General features: G+C 38.0%; 1 protein-coding gene across 2 annotated transcripts; it reads right to left on the bottom strand.

Moving 5' to 3' along the window:
* Nucleotides 1-7,516: 7,516 nt before the first annotated feature.
* PTCD2 (pentatricopeptide repeat domain 2) lies at nt 7,517-23,358 on the bottom strand. Of its 2 annotated transcripts, XM_058169018.1 has the most exons (10): nt 23,200-23,358; nt 22,806-22,898; nt 18,284-18,413; nt 17,662-17,779; nt 17,214-17,292; nt 15,119-15,210; nt 13,355-13,468; nt 10,682-10,756; nt 9,237-9,347; nt 7,517-8,383 (listed from the first exon to the last, which is right to left on the bottom strand). In XM_058169018.1, the coding sequence occupies exons 1-10, from the start codon at nt 23,312-23,314 to the stop codon at nt 8,159-8,161; spliced, it is 1,152 nt and encodes a 383-aa protein (XP_058025001.1). In that variant the 5' UTR covers nt 23,315-23,358; the 3' UTR covers nt 7,517-8,158. The 2 variants fall into 2 exon arrangements, with proteins under 2 accessions (XP_058025001.1, XP_058025002.1); XM_058169019.1 differs by lacking the exon at nt 13,355-13,468.
* Nucleotides 23,359-23,414: the final 56 nt, after the last annotated feature.

Raw genomic sequence — 23,414 nt, 5'->3', positions numbered from 1 at the left:
CATATGCTCTCAGTGTACAGCCAAACAATGTCAGCTGGCGACCCCCAGGGGGAGAGCTTTCTCTGTGGGGGCTCCTACCCTCTGGAACGAGCTTCCTCCGGGGTTACGATCACTCCCCGACCTCCGGACCTTCCGACGCGAGCTCAAGACCCTATTGTTTCATCGCGCAGGGCTGGCCTAATGTGTAATGTGTTGTTTTTAATTGGGGTTTTATTATTTGATTTTAAAGATTCTTAATTGTTAGCCAAAATTTAATTAGATTTTTATATTGTTTTTAATTTATTTATGACTATTGTGAATTTTGTTTTTATGTTGGCTGTGAACCGCCCTGAGTCCTTCGGGAGAAGGGCGGTATAGAAATCTAATAAACCTAAACCTAACCTAAACCATAAAAGAAAAGATACATTCATCAAGAATCATAAGGTACATCACTTAATGATAGTCATAGGGAACAAATAAGCAATCAAATTATATTAGGAAACAGTCAGATATGACTGCAATGGCTTACTATGAATTATCTGAATCAGGGGGCCCAGGGACATTTCTGGCCAAGCTGGTCTACATCATCTTATAAATTGATTTCAGAAGCATTTAAGGCATTTTTTCATATAAGTTATGAGTTAACACTTACAAATACTCTATTTCATAAAACATTAACGATGGTAAAAGCATTAGTAAGTTAGGACACAGGACTTAAATCTAGGTATTGATATATCTGTTCATTTGAGGTTGGCCCACCTTTAAAAAATGCTTTCTAAATTGAAAAAGTAACACATTTGCCATGAACATGTCAACTGCTAATTCCTTATTGGTCAGATATAAATGCTAAAAGTGAGCCAGTTCTTGGAAGAAAAATTGGGACTCTTTCAGTTTATGAAAATCATTAAGTATATCATGAACACTTTTGAGAAAAGGTGATGATCTGTTTCTAGAAGGATATTTATGTAATGTAAGAGATTTTAAAAATTGACTTAATTAAATTTATCACTTCTTAGCCCCTCTTTTGTAGGAGAGAAAATTGAATATTGGGACTCATTATGATTCAAATATGTAATGATTTGAATTTAAAATTAATAGTATCAAATTGCAGGATAGTAATCTAATAGTAATCCAAGGTTGGATTGAAACCATCCAAGGTTATAAACTAGACTAGGAAAATCAACTCCGCCTACTCCCAATTTGGGAAGAATATTAAACTACATCTGCATTGTTGACAAGAAATAGGGTTGCAAAATATTCTTCTGCCCTTTTTGGACATTAAAAGAATACCGTATATACTCGAGTATAAGCCGAGTTTTTCAGCACGTTTTTTGTGCTGAAAAACGTCCCCTCGGCTTATACTGGTCTATCTGACTTATACTCAGTTTTTTTTTTTAAGCCTCGGCTTATACTCGAGTATATACGGCTTATACTTGAGTTTTTTCTTTTTCACATTTTACGGACGGGAAGCCCTGCGGTGCAGTGAGAGGCGGGCGGGGGCCGCCAGCCTTCTCAGCTGAGGAGGAGGTTTCCCAACCGTGGGTGCCTCATTTCCCACCCTCGGCTTATACTCGAGTCCCCAGTTTACCCCAGTTTTTGGGGTAAAATTGGGGACCTCGGCTTATACTCGGATCGGCTTATATTCGAGTATATACGGTAAATCTTATTTTAATCTTCAGAAAAACCCATGAGACTTCAAAGCCACAATCTATCTTCATTGCTAATCCAGGTCCCTTTCTAAAAGGTAGTAAAAGTACAACCAAACAGATTCTGTGGTCTAAATTTCCCCTGAAACTGCTTAACCACAGAGAGGATTTTCTACAGGCATCAGTCTTTTCTATTCCAGTTCTCTCTTTTTTTGGACGTTCTGAAATGAGAACTATCAAAGTTTGACGCATAAATGCATTTTTCCCAAAGAATGGGCTGCTTTATTTCTCTTCCTCCCCACAATGCAATTATTTTTCGAACTGCAAAACAAATTTTCTGTTAAAATTTATATATTTATGCTCTACTCCATTACACAATCATTTTCAACTGTTCAAATATGTAGGATGGCAGCTCTTAGAATTCCAAATATAAGTAGTCCTTGACCTAGTACTACAATTGAGCCCAAAATTTCTGTTGCCGAGACAATTTTTAGTGAGTTTTGCCCCATTTTATGACCTTTCCTGCCACAATTAAGTGAATCACTGCAGTTGTTAAGTTAGTAACACTGTTAAGTGAATCTGGCTTCCCCATTGACTTTGCTTGGCAGACTTTTGCAAAAGGTGATCACATGACCCTGGGACACTGCAACCGTTGCCAAGCTTCTGAATTTTGATCACATGACCATGAGGATGATGCAAAGGCCATATAAAAAATGGTGATAAATCACTTTTTTCAATGCCGTAGTAACTTGGAATGGTCACTAAACTGTTATAAGTCGAGGACTACTGCATTTGATCCATTATCTCTTGCAATTTGGGGAAGACTGACATGCAATGGCAGAATAATCTAGGAATCTACTTCGTATCATTGATCTACTTTAGTATTGTCTTCAGTGATGGACAGCAACTTGCCAGTCTTGAACAGAGAAGGTATATCTTAACCTTAAGTGGATATGCCTGGATAAGCCAGGGATGTATTTGCAGACTTTTAGGAGTTTTTCAATTTACCTCCACTAACATTCACCACTCCAATAAAACATTTTCATTTGCACATGGTAAAAAATGTCCTTGGGTCAAGCTTGATAACTGATGAACAGCTGTTGTGACCTAGGCCCAAGTAGTTATTACCAGACACAGTCCTAAACAAACATATTTTATTAGAACAGCTGAGAATTACTTCATTCTCAGCTTAGTCCAAATAAAATCCAAAACAAATCCTTCAGAAAAAGTCCTTCGGCCTTATCACAAACCTTTGTCTTCTTTGGCACCTTGCCAAAGGTTTTTCTTGGCAAAACCCCACAAATTTCAGAAACAAGAGACGCCGACTAGAAACAATTGTAGCAATGTTGCTTTCCTACAAAGAGCCCAAGAGCCATTGGTGCTCTTTTAAGCCTTATGGGAAGTGCCAATCATCTCCTGGCCTTACTCCCAAGTTGTCCTTTTTTGCTTTAGCTGCTCTTGCATTCTGGCAGCTTTTCGCATGCATGCACTAGGAACAGGCTCCTCCTGTTCCTCTGCCTCTCTGCTGTCCACCTCTGGAGGTTCCAGAGTCCGCACATTTCTCCCAGATGACCCTAGCCCCATCTCTGCCTTTGATGCAGAACCCTCATCCGGGCCTTCCCAACTCCAGGACTGGCCCATTGTCCTCCCCAGCCTCCTCACTATCCAACTCCGCTGCCAGCTCTGCAGGCTGTTGGTGGACCAAAACACATGCAATTTTTTTAACAATGCTAAGAAATAGGTATTTTAGCTTCCCAGTACTTGACTAATATTATGAAGAAATATAAAAGCCCTTGGGTTGTTGCAGTAGGTTTGTCTGCTCAATAGCCTTAAATGACAGATGCAACTGAAGAGTGAATGTCATTCCAAAATGGTGGAAGGGAGAGATAAATTCAACAAGACACAAAAGAGAAAACTCACTGAGGTATCACCTTTTGCTGCTTTGAATACAAGCAACTGAATGATATTACTATAATTGTATAATTATTATGTCTTTTGATTCAAACTCTTATCAGTTTTTAAAATAATGTGTCTCTTTTAAGGTGTTCTATTTTGGGAGGGGGGACTTTCAACCAGCAATATATATGAATTTTATCTGCCTGTACTGACTTGCCAGCTTTATTTTAAACACTACCATCAACTGCTGAGGTCAACTTCTCTTATTTGAAATGAAAGCAATAAATGAAAAAAAAGGAACTGAGTTCAAGGTGACAAAATATGAAAATAGGGACAAGAAACTACCACATGAACATAAAGGCTATGTTTAGTTAGAAATCATATAAAAAAAAGAGAGCTAGCCCTTTTATTAGCTAAATGGAGCTACATTGCTTTTCACCAGGTCTATCTACTAGGGCTGTATATAAAATGTGTCTTAATGGACAAAAGGAAACACAACAATGGGAACCTCTGTGCATTCAAGCCTGCACATACAGGGCAGATTCTTCATTTAATTTAGATGAAAATAGAGGAAGAAAGGAAAACTCTTTTTGTTCTTGATGTTACTCAATTGTTAGGAATTGTGGAATCTTTGCTGAGCATTCTTATCTTCTTATACTTCTTATCATATTACAAGGTAGTTCAAGACAGTTATACAGCTTATTCAAGTCCCAAGAAACAATAGACGTGCTCTTTTGGAGGTAAAAGGTAAAGGTAAAGTTTCCCCTCGCACATACATGCTAGTTGTTCCCGACTCTAGGGGGGTGGTGCTCATCTCCGTTTCAAAGCTGAAAAGCCAGTGCTGTCCGAAGACGTCTCCGTGGTCATGTGGCCGGCATGAATCAACGCCAAAGGTGCACGGAACGCTGTTACTTTCCCACCAAAGGTGGTCCCTATTTTTTCTACTTGCATTTTTTACGTGCTTTCGAAACTGCTAGGTTGGTAGGGACAAGTAACGGGAGCTCACCCCATTACACGGCAGAACTAGGGATTCGAACCGCCAAACTGCCGACCTTTCAATCGACAAGTTCAGCGTCCTAGCCCCTGAGCCACCACGTCCCTTGTTTTGGTAATTATGTTTTGGAGGTAATTACTGCTAAAGCAGACCTCTTTCGGTTATTACTTTTAAAAAGGAGACTATTAATTGACACTATTAAGCAGCAAGTGGAAAACTAGTTATTTTGCAGCCATGCATGTTGTTTCTCAAAATTCAGTATTTAGGATGACTTTAAAGCTCTATAGTATGTTTTGTAAACTATTGAGATTGGTATTTCAAGGTTATGGAAACAGATTGAAAATGCAGTGGGATCATACAGCACACTAAATAACAGCTTGCTTAATCATGGTTTACAGTATACATTACACTTATCTTGCTTTGCACAATGTGTTAAGCTATACATAGGCCCTGAAGCAACCCAATTTGCATCCTCAAGACCTTGGGCCTGCTTTCCCGTCCCTCTGGGTCCCATATTCTCTCCTACTCATTATCAATCACTTTTTGTAGCTCTCTATAGCTCATATTGGGAACAACAGGCCACTCTGCCCCTTAGCATCCCTGCTGGTCACATGACATGGTCCTGGACAGGATGCCATTTTTGGAGAAGTCACATTGCAGAACCATGCCTTATAGCCTGTAGGGATGCTGAGGGGTAGAGCAGCCTCATGTTCTTCCACATGGTCTCCAGAGCTCTACAGAAGGCAAGTGGCAACCCACATCCTCCTATCCGCACCCCTCGATCTCTCGCTTATCTTCTGTAGATCTTCAGAGCTCGCATTAGAGAACAGGCTGCTTCACTTATGTGAATTGTGGCTGTCCAAAAATGGGGCCCATTACCTGGATGGAGCTATGCAGTCTAAGGAAGACGAGGAGTGGAGTGGCCTTCTCTCAGTGTGAACTCTGGAGCTGCACGGTACTGATGGTAAGTGAATGATCAGTGATGGAAGGTGGAGAGGAGGATGTGCAAATTTATGGGTTGCAAAGCAGGCCCAAAGGCTGCAGAGCCCTGGTGAGGTGGGAAAGCAGGCCCAAGGCATGTAGGGATCCAGCAATATGGGATGGGGGAAGATTGGTGAGGGAGACACTGCTGTAGCTTCTCTGAGGTCAGTCGAAAGGGTAAACCCACCCATATTTTGTGCAGGTGACAATTGTCCATAATTTCAAAACTGGATTGTAAGTAGCTTTTGGGGAGTCAGGTAAAACTGCAGTTGAAATAAACTAAGCCTGGGTGATAAGGAACATCTTCATTCTCTCTTATAAGTGCGAAATTGGGACTAAATCTAGTTCTTGAGGGAATGCATTATTCCTCAGTTTGTATGTAATGTGGCAAGTGCAAAAGACCTATCAGATAGCACACCAAAGTTATTCTTTGCCTGAAAATGTGGTCTCACACATGAAATTCAGACTCATTCCACACCTAGAAATACACTTAGTGTATTTCTAATTTTATATTTAACTAATTTTGTAACACAAAAGGTAATACATTTTTTAAATTGCCTCCAATATAATTTGCATTCACCATTCAAATCAGATGGATTGTTTTACACAGAATGAATACTGCACCCTCTACTGTCTGTTTCAGTATTTTGACAAGACATTGAAAAATCAAAAATTCAGTTCCTACATTCTCTCTTTTTCTAAAGTCAGTTTTAAAATATTATTTGAAGATAGGAGTACATAGAAATATGTTTTGTTGCTATATACGAACCTATTTAAAGGAAATTAATAAAATCTTGTTGATTTGTGTCTGATACAGACATTACACATATACTTCAGACTGACTCCCAACTACTCTTCGTTCAACAGTACTTATTTCCAAGCACTGAGAGTGCTTAGGATTGCAGTTTCTTGTATATTTCCATGTTTGGTATCATATTTATAACTACCACTCTGTCAGTATAGTTTCTGCAGCTCTTGCTCCATTAAGTGTTAAGGATCCCTTTTCCTAGAAAATGACTCCTTATTAAGATATTATGAAATATGTTTCCTAAGTAATTCTGAGGCAATTCTGAATTTTGGTAAACACACTCGGATGAAAGTAACAATATATATGTGCTAAAAAAATAAGGAGCTCTCAATCCAAGTTAGCAAGACAAATTGAAATCAGGCAGGACTATGGAATAATTTGTTATAAATTGGTAGGTTCAGGGAACAGGTGGAGGCATTTTGTAAGGGCCTCCCAAATCTTTTACAGATCTTTGGATCAGAAGTTTCCAAAACGTTGTGTGAAAACATACGAAGCCCATACCAAAATAACTAACTATGGCTATCTGAATGAGTCCAATGGTCTGTGCTCCCACTACACAACGAACCATACATTAACAATATAAACTATGTATTACAGCATAATGCCGTATCATGAGCCAGTTTGCTATACAGGTAGTCCTTGATTTGTAACTGTTCATTTAATGATAGTTTGAACCTGTGACAGCCTTGCTAAAAGTGAACGAAGACCCACCCTCAAAGTTGTGAATGCCATACCATCCTATGGTTATGTGATCACAATTTGAGAACTTAGCAACCAGCTTGTATTTACGATGGTTGCAGCATCTTGTGTGCATGTGAACATGATTTGTAACCTTCCCAGCTGGCTTCTGACAAACAAAGTTAATTGGTGAAACCAGATTGGCTTAATGCCCAAATTTTTCATTTAACAACAATCACTGTAGTAAAATGATTTTAAAATTGGCTTCGGTCATGCAATGACTTGCTTTAACAATGGTATCAATTTATGATAAATTCTGGTCCCAATTGTGACTGTAAGTTGAGGACTACCTTTAGTGGTAAAAGTGCTGCTCTAGAAACCAGTAGACTGAATTGTAGGCCGCTCTGAGCTGGATGACTGTGGGCCACTCTTTCTCAGTACCTTCCACCTCATAAGGTGGCTATTGAGGAGAAAATTGATAGGGGTATTAGATATGTTCACCACAGAGATAAATGTAGGATAAAAACATAATAATAATAATTCACAAACTAATTATATTTTAGCAGACCACTTTGGTGAACTCAATCCAAATAAGCCTTATTTGACTTTGACTTAATAGTTGTTCAAACCTAGTCCCTGTGGTTATAGTTTGGCATATTGAATAAATCTAGTCAATTTGGTTACTAACATAATCATGCTTAAGTGACCAAGGGTGAATGTGATATGTTAATAGCCAAAAAGCCCAGTGAACTTTGAGGCTAAGTGTGGACCTGAACCTCCGTCTCCCTAGCCGAACACTATATAACACCATTTAACAGAGGTTCTTCCCTTTAGTGAATGGCTCAAAAGAACAGAACAAGGGAAAGTCCTTTCTGTCTTCTCCATATAACTTTCTCTCCAATAGAAACCAATGAACATGGTAATATGGAATCAAGAAAAGCCTTGATGAGCTTGGCAAACTCTAATTTTTCCTGCAGATTGTTTTAACTGTTTTTGCAGAATGCCTAGTATGAAGTTATGTTAGATTTTTACATTATTTACTTGGCAATATACCACCAAAACCATTCATATAATTTATGAATTTCAGTATTCCTCCCAAAAACCCCACACTAAATGAAAATCTTGTAAGAGAGGCAGGTGTATTCTAGGACAGAATTCCTGACAGAGAAAATGCATTCAATCAGTTAGCAGAAACGACTGAAGAGGCTGTAAAGTTCGTTGACTCCGTTTTGTTTCTTTCAACAGCTGCATTTTGTACCCTTTGGAATGTGGGACCTCACACAGCAGGTCATCCAGAGTCAGTTCATTTATCTGTCCTGAGTCTTTTAACTTGGTGACAATTTCTTCAAACTGAATAATGAAGTCTTGATCGAGTTCTAGTTTTTCCCTGGCAGCGATTATCTGTAAGATTACAACAAACAAACCGTGATCGATGTAGAACTGTTCTTTTCTATGCCAAATCATGATAAACTTTGTCCAAATGTACAGAAACAAGACCCTAATCCAATTCCTCTTGGCAATTTGTTACGAAGGTGCACTACACCTTTGAAACTCTATGCATCAATGCTTATCTTGTGCAGTTGAAAGCCACAAGCTGGAGAAGTTTTAAACTTGTGGATTGTTAGACATATCCCAAAATATTTGTTAATAGGGACTAATTATGGTAGATGAGAAATATATTCCTAAGGGTAACTAAGTTCAGCAAGCTCTATCAATATGTTAAGAAGCCGTTTAAATGAATGGTTATTTCAAGATAATTATTGCCAATTTTTTTTCAGATTTATTTATTTAGAAATAACAGTGATCAATGATTCTCACTATTTACAGTGTAATTTACTTTGGACTGAAAAATCAGGAACAGGGGTGTGTTCTATTGAACGAGTAATCCTTGTAGGTGATATAAAGCATATGAAGTATACAGTAGTATAAATAATCTAGCAAATTTCAGCGAGATGTGGGAGAAACAACTGAGATATCCAAAACACCATGGGTACATGTATTGCTGGTATAAAATGCTTTTGAATTTATTCCTTTGATCTGCATTTGGGGTGACATTTCAGCTGCTACAGAAACAGCTCAAGAGAGAAATTAGTAATAGATTTCATAGTGCCTTCAGTATGTAGCCAAAAAGGATATAAAAGTGTTGGATGCACATATATATGCATCAAGATAGCACCCCTGCCTAGAAGGGGGAAAAAAGAGCTATACTTCTAGCTATAAAAAAGCCTGCTTCTATCAAATAATTTTCACTTACCACATCCTTACAGAAGTTAGGTTTTCTCACAAAATATGTATCGATTTTTGAAGCTTTTTCCAGTGTTTGCACAAGATTCTTTAGATTTCCAAAGGCAGCCAAAAGAAGAATCTTCAATACAAACACAACAAAAGAATAGTGCTTTAATGGATTCTGGATTGTGTCAGAAGAAAAACCTTCCAAACAGGCAGGTCAAAAGTCTTCGTACCAGTAGCCCTGATGATCATCAACCAAATGCACTGTTCGTAAAAGATGGAGAATGTGGTACCCTTATGGATTCTACAGCTATTGCTGATCGTCCGAGTGTGGCAAATTCCAGGTATACATTTTTCAATATAAAACTCGCATTATAAAAGTTACAATAAAAGTTGTGATACGGAACCTTTCTGTTTCGTTAATTATTCTATTCACAATAACAGACAGAACTAAGGGAAAGAACATGCTGGGATTGAAACTTCAGAGCAACCTTCTTCACGTTGACAATCTCTTCCCCAGGAGATTCAGCCCAAAATAGTGGTGAATGTTATGCTAAAAAGGGCTGTTTAGGAACATTCTTGCTATTACTATGGAAATCGGCATTGCCCTTCAAGTCCAAGACATTATAACAAACCAATAAAATTGGTATGAATGTGAGGGAGGAATGGGGAAGAATATCTGAGAAAGAAATTGTTTTGTTCCTAAATAAGCATTAGATTTCTGATTGTCCTGTATCTGCTGTCCCTTCCTCCATCTGTCCCTCTTCCTACCACTCCCGTATAGATTTTTGTATCTTCAATTTTAAACAAAGGTATCTTGATATAGTGGTTTTGTCATCAAAATCACTAGAAACCGAGAGGTTGAGTTCTAGCCTCACCTTGGGCCAGTCACTTTCTCTCAGCCCTCAGTAGGAGGCAATGGCAAACTACTTCTGAGTAACTTTGCCAAGAAAACAGCACAGACTTGTCCACCAAGCTGACTCCAACAATCAGACGTGATTAAATGGATAAAAATGGAATATTAATTGCTCCTGTTTTCAATGGCATATCCTCTCTGAGATTATCTCTGCTTGTCCACTTTCTTTCAACATCTTGTGTGTTATTTACTCCTACATTTGCTGCCATGGAATTTTTTATTAACAAAAGATTTTAAGAAGATTTCTTAGAACCATATTACTGATGTGACTCATAGAAATGTCAGCACATTTGAATAATTTAACCATTGATTATTTAAATATAGAGTTGATGAACAGTAAATGAATAACTGCTTATGTTTTTCCAGCATTGCCATAAAGCAAATTGAAACGCTTGAAAAATTAAGGACATAAAGAAACCAGTATAAGGCAGAGATATTTTAATTAGCGTTGGAATAGAGTAGGCTAAATTGCATTATGTTGTTTAAGACAACGGATAGCCCCTCTCTTAAAAAATATCATCAGAACATAGATCACACAAATTAATTGTATTTACCTTTAGATTATCATATATTATACTTTCAGTGTGCTGCAACTGTGAAAAATAGTACTGGGCCTTCAAATAATCATTCTGTAAAAGGAAACAAAAATAATAATTAGTAATGCTTTAAAAATATTGTCTAACATTTTATTTAAATCCTAACAATCGGTTCTCACAATTTCTCAATAATAAATAGACCTATCATGTACGCATTGTTCTAAATCAGAAGTAGTAGTATTTATTTAGTCAATGACCAGCAAATTTAAAAGAATCATAAAACGAAGCAAATTAATACAGCATATAAAACAAATCACATTATATAACATTCACACCTCTATTACTTTATTAATATATTAACTGCCCAAGTAATGATCAATTTAAAAATGTAATATAAATATCCCAAAGCAACTCATTAAAAATAACTGCCTAAAGGTAGTATTAGGGATAAATGTGAAAACTTCTTAAACCAATTATTTCTTTAATTGCTGTCTTATTTTCATTGCAGCAACATAAAATTTCACTACTGGAAATAGTGGGTTTCAAATCCTGGAGAACATAATCCCGATGAAATTTGTATACCTTAGCTAGGAACATTTTTATTAGGGGATGACATATAAATAGACCTTAACATAAAGATAAAGATTCCTCTCGCACATATGTGCTAGTCATTCCTGACTCTAGTGCTTACTGCCGTTTCAAAGCCGAAGAGCCAGTGCTGTCTGAAGATGACTCTGTGATCATGTGGCCGGCATGACTAAACACTGAAGGCGTATGGAACACTGTTACCTTCCCACCAAAGATGGTCCCTATTTTTCTACTTGCCTTTTTTACGTGCTTTCAAACTGCTAGGTTGGCAGAAGCTGAGACAAGTAACGGGAGCTCACCCCATTACGTGACACTAGGGATTTGAACTGCTGAACTGCCGACCTTTCGATCAACAAGCTCAACATCTTAGCCACTGAGCCACCCCTTATGTCCCTATAAAATTTAAATAATATGTGTAAGATGGTTTAACTTCTTTATCACCATGGACAAATGTGCTCCAGTGTGGGTGCTTTATTTTATCTGTCTTGGAATAGTGTTGATGGAAGAATGTTGACTTTAAAAAATAATAATCTCAATTTAGAGAAAGTGAGGTTTTGTAGAGCACAGGCTGACTCCCATGCACCCTTATATTTATCCATATTCTATGTTGGGACAACCTGTTGGCTTCCAACCAGGACCGATGAGCATTCAAAATGCCTTTCAAATGGAAACCCCCACTCCCACCCTGAAATTTAAATGTATTAACCAGCCAGTGCAATATGTTGAATCTCCCAATGTTGAACTCCCATCTTGTGTCACTTAGCCCTATTGACTAAAACTGCTGGGAATTGGAATTCAACAATGTCCAGGGGTTGACTTTCACATTCATCACTGTTATATGCTGCTCAGCTCACTCTGAGACCATCTCAAAACTGGCAATATTTGCACCCCTCTGGCTTTTGGGGATTTTTCATCTTTATTCTGGGATGGGGAAGCATTTCCCCATTCAAGATTGGCATACAATTTGAGAGTTGTCTTAAATTTAAAGAGTATAGGGAGGCTGTGGCCAGTAGGGCCTTTCAACAGAAACATTTGGTTCCACCAGTTTCTGGATTAGGACACTGAGGCAATCACTGATGTCTTAATCACCTCACAACACTACTGCAGGGCACTCTACAAAGGTCTGCCCTTGAAGTTCACGTGGATGCTACAGCTGGTTCAGAATGGGCGTGCTACAATATGTCCATGTAACTCCAAAATGCCACAAACTACACTAGTCACTAGTTGGCTTTTGAATGCAATTCAAGGTGCTGGTTACTGTCTAAAAAGCCCTTCATGGCATAAAGACCTAGTTCAGGGGTCGGCAACCTTAAACACTCAAAGAGCCACAAAGGTCCTAACCGGAAGCCCCCATTCAATTCTGGAGCTGACCGGAAGTCCGGATTCCCCACTATAGAGTCTCCTAGCGCAGCATCCTTTTTCCTCTGCTGACTGGAAATCCGGTTCCCCCCACCATACAGTCTCCTCCTAGCATGGCATCCTTTTTCCTCTGCCAACTGGAAGTCGGTTCCCCCACCATAAAGTCTCCTCCTAGCGCGGCATCCTTTTTCCCTTACCTGTCCTAACCGAAAGCCCTATCAACTGTGGAACTGACCAACAACAGGGAGCCACAGCAAAGGGATGAAAGAGCCACATGCAGCTTCAGAGCTGCGGGTTGCTGACCCCTGGCCTAGTTAAAAGGACAGCCTATTTCTAATTATTTCTATGCATCTGGTGAGAATGAGGAGAGTAGGTGCGCTTTCAGTCACTTCAATAAAACTATGTCATTTACTGGAACCTAGGAAGTGCAGCTTCTACTGAGTGCCCGTCTGGGGCAGCATCCTGCTGTAACCCATATGCCATCCACCCTGCTGATGTTCAGTAGGTTGTTGAAAACCTCTCTGTCCTCCAGGCCTGGGAGGTAGGATGAGGTTAAGCTACTATTGGATGTTTTATTTGTTGCAGAGAGTTTGCCTGCTGGATTCTTACAATTCGTTTCCTTAGGTTTTTTTTTTAAACTATTAATCCCTTTTTAAGCCACAGCACTGAAGTTACTGTACAAACACACATCCAAGGATACAGAACATCAAACTGCACAGATACTAGAAATAAATAATCCTGTACCTGTTTCAGGCCAAGTGCTACTATAAAATATTGTGTTCTTCTTGAAAGCTCATGTCCATGGAGATGCTTATCTTCAAGTAACGTATTAACAAATCTCCAAGATTCTGGGCTGTTCTGCAGGGTGCAAGATTTTTAATATATGTATGATTACAATGCGGAGATGTTAGGACTGAATTTTAAATGCTTGGGCTGTGAAAATTGCTCAAAATTCTTTTAAAATTTTACGCAAAAAAACCATTCACTAATTATAAAAGCAAAACAAAACTGAAAACAGGCCATTTATAAATTCCCGTGGAAAGTGGAGCTCAATGGATACCCCAGTCTCTTTAATTAATTTGTGAACACATCAGGTAAGCTAATATTTAGTACCACTCTAATGGAAGACCATTTATTTCTAGAAATCAATAGGTAGCAAACTTCAGCATGCCTCTGTGTCAAATACAAGTAAAGGAAGAAGCATATCTCCTCCCCACATAGACATATTATTTCCAAGCTATCGAACTGTTTATTGTTTCTTGAAGGAGGAAGAGATCCGGATGGAGACAGACGAATACTGTATGTACTTTTCCTCATAGAAAGCAAACTTAATCTATTAATATGATACTACGGACAGTTTTTTTATATTGGTCAAATACAAACACCTACCAAATGACTGTGATTCATACCTGTTTTGTTATATCCTTTACAAAGACTACTGCAGTATTTTGTATTACTGAAAATATCTGCTTTTGTGTATCATAGTTTTATGTAACTATTGATGGCTGTGATGTTCTTTAACAATGTGTAGCTGTACTATGGTATTCACAGCTCTTGTGGCAATTTAAATGGGGATTAAAGACAAATGGAAGAAGGATCAGGCTGTCAACGGCTACTTATACTGATGGTTGTGCATTACCTCTCGAATTCCAAGTAGCTATTATAGAGTCACCGAAGATCATAAATATTATCCTCCTTGAGACATCTTTGAGTAAATCTCACTGGCTATATGTGACATTAAACACTGGTTAGCTAAGTCGTAACCTGAGGCAACAAGACTATTATGATCTTATGTCAAAATAGTGAATGCGATAACAATATTAAACACATTTACCTTAAGTTTTAATTTTTAAAAATCATATTTATTTTTATTTATTTGTCAAATGTAGATACTATATATTCTTGATTCATCTAGGACAGGGATGTCAAACTCAATTTCATTGACGGCTGCATCAGGGTTGTGTTTGACTTCGGTGGGCCAGAATGGGCATGGCACGCTTGATGTCACTCGTGTCAGGGGCACCTGTGGTGGGCCGAGTGCTCTGCCAGAGAAAACGGGCTCCCAAGCTCCATTTTTGGCTGCAATGGCCTCCTGCAACTCTCTGCCAGAGAAAATGGAGTTCCGGAGGGCCGTGTGCAACTGTCCCAAGCTCTGTTTTCACTGGCAGAGGCTCCGCGGTCCTTTGCTGTTTCTAGAGTGGCCCCGCAGGCCAGATCTAAGCACTCCACAGGCCAGATCCGATTCCCAGGCCTTGAGTTTGACATCCCTGATCTAGGACTATATGCAAAATATGCAACTTTCCACTTTATTAGCTATAAAATACCATCTGTTTAACTCCAGGGAAATCACCAAGACAGAGAGAAAAAGAATGCAGCCATCCAATGATATTCTTTTTACCATGGGTTTAGTCATAAGAAAAATAAAGGCTAAAAAAAAAAACCTAAACTAAAGAGGAAACATAGACACAAAATCATATTAAACACAATTTAAACAATATATATTATTACCAGTTTGTAGCATATTGCAAATGCAAGCAAGTAGGTGTCTTGGCTGAATCTGACATTTTCCCTGTCCATTTCTAATAGCACGTCCAGAGCATCTGTGGAATAGAATTTTAATCTTAAGCATTACTTCAGTATTTGTAGATCATCACGTATTCCAACTGCTAATTAATAATATTTGTAACTGAAATAAATTATTTATTACAAAAACACTTGGGGGAATCAATTACATACCACTAGATTCTTTCAGGGTTCCTTGGTCTTCTCCGAGCATGGTTGTTTTGTTTAATTACCAAAACTGGGTAACATACCACTATCACAGGGGTCTCCAACCTTGGCAACTTTAAGACTTGTGGACTTCAACTCCCAGAATTCCTCAGCCAGCTTTGCTGGCTGAGGGATTCTGGGAGTTGAAGTCCAAAAATCTTAAAGTTGCCAAGGTTGGAGACCTCTGCACTATCAGATGTTACCTATTTTCAGCAATGAAACTTCTGCAACAAAACAACCAAGCTCAGAGAGCACCAAGGACTCCTCATTTCAACCCTAAGCTACAAATATTCTCCTCTATCAGTACTAGAGTCTTTATTTTAACTCAGTATTCCCAACTCTTTGGGCAAATAGGTTCTTTTGGGACATATGGATGCCTGTCATACACACTCACACAAAAATTCTGCCATAGTAAGAAGCTGATCTATACAATGCTTGCCATGGTGAGTGGGCAGTCCAAAAATAACAATTTAGTAGGAGGCAAACTTGTGAAGTTCTTCCTATAGTTATCTTTTCCCTATCTTTGAATAGACAAGTACATTTCCAGAGGAATCATTGGGATATATCTTCTTACCACTTTTACTTTCCAAGATTGCCTATGGGATTCAAATGCATTCTTGCAAGCCAAGATGATACCACAGCAGAGGTGGGTTGCAGCAGGTTCTGACCAGTTCTGGAGAACCGGTAGTGGAAATTTTGAGTAGTTTGGCAAACCGGTAAATACCACCTCTGACTGGCCCTGCCCCATCTATTCTCTGCCTCCTGAGTCCCAGCTGATCAGGAGGAAATGGGGATTTTGCAGTAACCTTCCCCTGGAGTGGGGAGAGAATGGAGATTTTACAGTATCCTTCCCCTGCCATGCCCACCAAGCTATGCCCTCCAAGCCACGCCACACCCACCAAGCCACACCCACAGAACTGGTAGTAAAAAATTTTAAAACCCTGTACCACAGGTTACTGCAATGCAATTAAAGAATGTATTAAAAATTACATTGGGTGGAGCAGGGACCTGGTAGGTGCCAAGGAGTGTGGCTATGAACAATGCAGCCTATATTCTCCATGTTGGGGATTCAATTAGAAAATGTATACCTAAATTCTAAGATTGCAAGAGTTCAGTGGAAACCATATATAATAATAGGAAAACAATATGCTATAATAGCAAAAAACTTGATGCATCATTCTGTACCTGAATCATGCTAAATTATTTTCCAGAGAATCAGTGTCATTACAAAATCCTCAACAATTAAATGGTATAATAAAAAAGAAAAAACATTAAAAATGACAGACATCTTGCAAAACCTCATGGCAACTTGTCCTGAGATTCGGGATTGTTTTAAAAAAGAATTTTGATTCCATTTTGGAGGTCTATGAATATCTAGAAATAAGTGCTATAGTAATTTCAGTTTTAAATGTCATAAAGCTGAAGTACTATGCAGAATTTCTTGGAATTAAATATTATTGTCTATGATAACTCTTTCTTTCTAATAGACATTTACATTCAATGTCATGTGCCATGGCAAAATTAATGTTGTGGTCTGAAAAAATTCAATTTTGTCAAGGTTTAAAATTTTCCATGCTGCCTTCCCCCCCAAAAAGTAAAATTTTAAAAAACTCCAAAAATGTACCAAGTATCATTACATTCACTGAATGAAAACAAACATTTAATGAACACAGACTTAAAAAATCTACAATTATTTTTAAGAGATGTGATATAGCTCTTAATAAATATATTAATAATTAATAATTAATAAATAATCATGCAAAATTTATTAGATCAAATTATTCAGTGGCAATTATATTGTATCATTATGTGATTAATATTATCTTTCCTTTACCTTCATAATGGCCCTTTTCAAATAACATGTCCATTAATATATTGAATGATGTGTAATCTCCAAAGAAGCCATTTAGAGTCTGAAAAGAACCAGAAAATATAACTGTATTGGCTGTTTTTGTCTAAATAATTGTTTCCACAGAAATAACTTTATTCATAATACTTGAGAAACCCTTGGATAAAAATTCAGGGCTTTAAATTTCAGAATCATCCTCTCAAGCTGCAAACAAGAGATTTCATCATTATCAAAATGAATCTTGAGGTTCAAGATTCCAGATATTTCAGGAATTTAAATGGAGCTCAAATGTTCCAAACTAAACCGATGGGCCTTAAAAAGCTCCACTGATTTTAAGACGGTTGCATAGGAAAAATAAATTGCCCTATGGGTTGAATTTCATGATTAGAATTATAGAAAATAAAAATAATTCAAAGGTAGTCCTGAATTTCACCTGGTCTTTGATGAGTTCCAGTGCAACTGCTGCAAGGTCTAGTTCATAACATAACCTCATAAATATGGGTCCAAATCTGAACTCCCCAAAGGCCCTGTTTTTGTTTTCTTCATGATACCTGAGTAGAAGATAGTTTTTGTTATGACGATTTAAGCCTAAAGTCAGACAGACAGGATAGAGTACATTCATACCTCAATATTAATCTTTTACAAGATAGGATCCAAGGTGTTGGGAAATTTTATAGTTACTTGCTTAGAGTTTCCAGAAAAACCAATGTCATTCAATACCATTCCACAAAAAAATAGTGATAAGAAGGTAAGAGTTTATATAATATCTCTCTAAAGTAGCTCTTTTCTATCAAATGAATTTTGTATGCTGGTAAAAGATTCTATATGTTTTTTTTTCCTTTTGCTATGTTGTAGTTTGCATTATTTCCATAAGAATGAATTGTGAATAATCAATCCCTTATTTTACTAATGTACAATACTTTTCTGAAAAAAAAAACACAAAAATAAATCAAATGTAATAGAACATTATATTATAGAACTTCCTTATTGTAACATGATCAGAAATAGACCAAAGATAATACAAATGAATATATACATTACTGAATGACTCTTACCTGTATATAGTTCTTTTGACTAATTCCATTTCATTTTTGGATTGACATAGATATAGTACATTTATCAATTCGAGTTTGAGGATAAGGGTATTATTTGCTAACTTTTTTTCAACAGTTTTGAGAAACTCATCTGAAATTGAAAAAAAAAAGTACATTGTTTATATATTGTATTCAATTGTATTTATAATCAGCTCTTAAGGTTACACACAATATTGCAGAATTGATAAAATAAAATGAAGCTGACCGTTGCTTTGGTTTATATCTAGGATGCTGTAACTTCTGTAAGTTTTTCTGGAACAGTCCCCTTTTGGGGGAAGTATCCTATACATCAGGCACGTTCCCCAAGCCAGGAAAAAATATTCTGGTTTCCAGACTTTGGCCCAGTTCAGCAACAACAATAGCACAAACAGCCAGAAGCAAGTTTGTCAGAATAACAGGATGCTCATCTAAGTCACAGACCAGGAAACTGCATCTCTGTTCCCTCATGATGATGATGAGGGCTACCAAATCTGGGCTACCAAAAGCCTCTGGATGGCAACAAGGACTTTGAGTTTCTACTTCTGCCAGTTAGGTTATCTGGATATTTGCAACTTCTGAAGCACTTGGGGATATTATAAGGTAGTCCTTATTTAACAACAATCTGGGACAGGTAACCCAGTCACTAAATGACAAAGTTCTTAAGCAAGACATCCAATGACCATGGTTTGCAGTTTTACTGCTGGTTTCCTCATTGACTTTGCTGCCAATAACGATCATGTAACTGTGGGAGGCTGCGATGGCCGTAAATGCATGCTGGTTGCGAAGCACTTAAATCTTGGGACACATGACAGTGGGAATGTTGTGACAATCGTAAGTGCAAGGATCAGCTGTAAAATTATCTTTTCAGCCCCACTGTAACTTCTAACTATTACAAAACAGGGTAGTCAGTCTTTAAATATAAACCCATGGGCTTTAAAAAGGACTGCCTTTAAATATAATGTTATTATAAACATTTAATGTGTGCTTTGGGAAATCTGGTCCCCTGATTCATAGGAAGGCAAAACTTGTTCTGCCAGAACTTCAGTTCACACAATATAATAAAGTCATATGGCAATTTGCTTCTGTTTGCTGTGTGAATGGAATGGAACGGAATAGAATAGACTACTTTATTGGCCAAGAACAATTAGACACACAAGGAATTTGTCTCTGGTGCAAGCTCTCAGTGTACATCCAAAATAGCTAAGTAATAATAATCATAATATCAAAATAATCATAATCGTAATAATGATACCAATAAGAGGAGGTAGTGGCATAGTTCTGAACAATGAACCCAATTCAATCAGGACTCGAAAGCTTCATTCTGGCTTGAAATACCTTTTATTGAGTACATCGTATCGGCACTTAGAAAGGTGAAACTAGCTCTGAGTATTTCCCACACTTCAGAGTAGTAAAAAGAATAGAAACTTCCCATCTCACTCAGGTCTCCCGGGTAACCAATCAATCCACTAGTAGCTTCCCCCTTGATCTCAGCAGATGTTCGTTGCCACTACCAGCAATCAGTCAACAGATGGAAGGGAAGAGGCTGATTTGTGCAAAATAGTGGAGTAAGACACCATCTTTATTATTCTGACAAAAGCAGCAAGTTTTGGTGTATATCAGTATTTCTCTGAGTGTTGGGTTGAACCTGTTGGTAGTCTAGAATAACTATACAAACCCCAATTAGATAGGCAGGAATCATATTTATAAAATTATAATAATACTTTAATTTGAATGTTTTAATGTTTTAATTATTTTTTACTTGTTCTATAAACTCATAAGCTGCCTAGAATCAACTTGTAGGTAAGATGGGCAGCAACAAAATTTAATAAATAAATATATACTGTTAAGCAATTCTTAGACAAGTCTAAGTCCACAAGTCTTAAAGTTGCCAAGGTTGGAGACCCCTGATCCAGAGTAATTCTTAGACAAGTTTAAGAATGCTCTGGATCAGGGGTTTACAGCCTTGGCAACTTAAGACTTGTGGACTTCAACTCCCAGAATTCTGGGAGCTAAAGTCCACAAGTCTTAAAGTCGCCACGGTTGGAGACCCCTGCTCTGGAGGGTTTAGGACTTTTCGCCTCCTACCCAAGCCCGGGACGAACAGTGTGGCATCGAACGGGCCATGCTGAAGCGTGTGGGATGGAGGGGCCGTGGGTGACTGGCCGTGGTGAATGGACGGGGGCATGTCAGTCAAGGAGAAAAGCTAGAGGAGACTCCCCCGAGGCAGAAGCCTGGCAGAAAAGCAGGCGTGCCCAAAGGTAGGAGGCGAAAAGTCCCATTCTGTGCTCTGGACGACAACTCAGAAATGATCATTTACCGGTCAGTCTGCAGTTGCAATTTCAAAGTATACACTAGTTAAAATGAAAACGGAAAAGGAGTTTGAAGTTCTTTCAGATGGTCTCTTCATTTTGATTTCAACATATGGAATTGCTCGTATAAAAATTATAATAATACTTTAATTTGAATGTTTTAATGTTTTAATTATTTTTTACTTGTTCTATAAACTCATAAGCTGCCTAGAATCAACTTGTAGGTAAGATGGGCAGCAACAAAATTTAATAAATAAATATATACTGTTAAGCAATTCTTAGACAAGTCTAAGTCCACAAGTCTTAAAGTTGCCAAGGTTGGAGACCCCTGATCCAGAGTAATTCTTAGACAAGTTTAAGAATGCTCTGGATCAGGGGTTTACAGCCTTGGCAACTTAAGACTTGTGGACTTCAACTCCCAGAATTCTGGGAGCTAAAGTCCACAAGTCTTAAAGTCGCCACGGTTGGAGACCCCTGCTCTGGAGGGTTTAGGACTTTTCGCCTCCTACCCAAGCCCGGGACGAAGAGTGTGGCATTGAATGGGCCATGCTAAAGCGTGTGGGATGGAGGGGCCGTGGGTGACTGGCCGTGGTGAATTGATGGGGGCATGTCAGTCAAGGAGAAAAGCTAGAGGAGACTCCCCCGAGGCCGAAGCTGGCAGAAAAGCAGGCGTGCCCAAGGGTAGGAGGCGAAAAGTCCCATTCTGTGCTCTGGACGACAACTCAGAAATGATCATTTACTGGTCAGTCTGCAGTTGCAATTTCAAAGTATACACTAATTAAAATGAAAACGGAAAAGGAGTTTGAAGTTCTTTCAGATGGTCTCTTCATTTTGATTTCAACATATGGAATTGCTCGTATAAAAAATTAAGATATTAAATGAAAGTATCCCAGTTCAGACTTTTGATCTGAAATCTTTCTGGAAATAACCGACTTTAAAATATTTTAGTAGCAACTACCACATCAAAAGATTTCTCCAAATGTACTGTACTGTACTGCATCTGCTGAGCATCAGGACCTGGCCAGTTCCTAAAGCTAATGCCCTATATAGAATAACACCTGGATACCCACACCTAAAAAGTCCCATTAAGGACAATACCTGTCACAAGGTGCCTCCTGGTTATCAATTAACAAACTTTTGTGTGAGTATTGAGTCTGGTTGTGATTTCAAAAGAACCCATGATATTCTTTCTGATTGCAGTTGGGACTTATCCATTTGATAGTGCAAGATCTCATACATACAAGAGCTATCATGCTTCAAAAATAATTTTAAAAAGTGCTTTGAATCTAGGGTAAATATAATGCTTTTCTGCTATTCATTAAAATATTTATTTCTTTTTTCAGGTTTCCATATCAACCCAAAGAGAGAAATGCTTTAAGACTTTCTTTAATGACTCCATTCACGGAAATAGCTGCACTGTGTTTTCAAGCTTTTACAGAAGACAAAGCTGCCTTAATATTTAAGAGAGGTGTTCATACAATATTTGAGGCATATTTTATGAATCACTTTTCAATAGTGCATATCTCTGACACATACCTAATAAAAACTCCCAAGTTTATTGATATTTGGACACAGAGATGGGTGATATATAAATTTAGTAATAAATAAATAGTTATTCTTAGCAAGAAAATACAGGTAGTCCTCGACTTACGACCATAATTGAGCCCAACATTTCTGTTTTCTAAGGAAGACATTTGTTAAGTAAGTTTTGTCCCATGTTACAACTTTTCTTGCCACCGTTGTTAAGTGAGTCATTGCCATTAGTTAGTAACATGGTTGTTAAGTGAATCTGGCTTCCCCATTGACTTTGCTTGCCTGAAGGTCGCAAAAGGTCGCATATGACCCTGGGACAGTACAATAGTCATAAATATGAGTCAGTTGCAAAGCATTTGAATTTTAATCGCAAGAATATGAGGATGCCGCAACGGTTGTGTGAAAAAGGGTCATACGTCACTTTTTTCAGTGCCATTGTATCTTCTAATTGTCACTAAATGAACTGTTGTAAGTGGAGGATTACCTGTACAGCATTGCACTACGTATAAATATTATTTGGGGAGTGGGGATTAGAAGCTTAAAGAAACAGTAATACCTTAGCTATCATACTGTCATACTGTATGAGTTGGCAAAATCATAGCTTGTACCTCACACATTAAAATTATGCTTTTAATTTGCAAATGATTATTTGATGTAAATACCTTTTTGTCCATATAGTTTATATTCATTTTCCAATTTCTTTTCTTGAAATTTACGTAACTGCAGAACATCTTCTGTTAATAAGTAACGTTTTGCTGAAATTGGAACAAGAAAATACGGTAGTATTTTATTTATCCTAAAAATAATTAGAATAGAATAGACACACAAGGAATTTGTCTTGGTGCATATGCTCTCAGTGTACATAAAAGAAAAGATACATTCGTCAAGAATCATAAAGTACAACGCTTAATGATAGTGGTTGTCGTTGTTATTTATGGATTATACATTAGAAATCCCAGCGCAGCAAAGCAACCTTTCCATTTATTCGATCGCTTTTTAAAGAGGGACCTAGATTTTCCAAACCCTTTTCTTTTCTTAACACCAGTTCCAATGTACCTCCTTGAAAGCACTTCCAGCAGCCAACTCTGTCCGCAAACAACCCGCCAGCCGCGGGATATTCGCCTGTCTTTCGCAGGAGTCGACCCGAGGTTCCGACTACCAGCGCAGCCATCTTACCGCCGGGACATACGAAGTACCGCTACAGGCAGGGAGGCGCTAACGGACCGTCCAAGAAGTGTGCCTTTCTTTCCATTAGCACTCTATGATCCTAG

This window comes from Ahaetulla prasina, chromosome 2, assembly GCF_028640845.1.
Source record: "Ahaetulla prasina isolate Xishuangbanna chromosome 2, ASM2864084v1, whole genome shotgun sequence".
In the NCBI taxonomy this organism is placed as follows: domain Eukaryota; kingdom Metazoa; phylum Chordata; class Lepidosauria; order Squamata; family Colubridae; genus Ahaetulla; species Ahaetulla prasina.
Note: the sequence above shows the minus strand (reverse complement) of the source record. Positions and strands in the feature narration are given on the sequence as shown.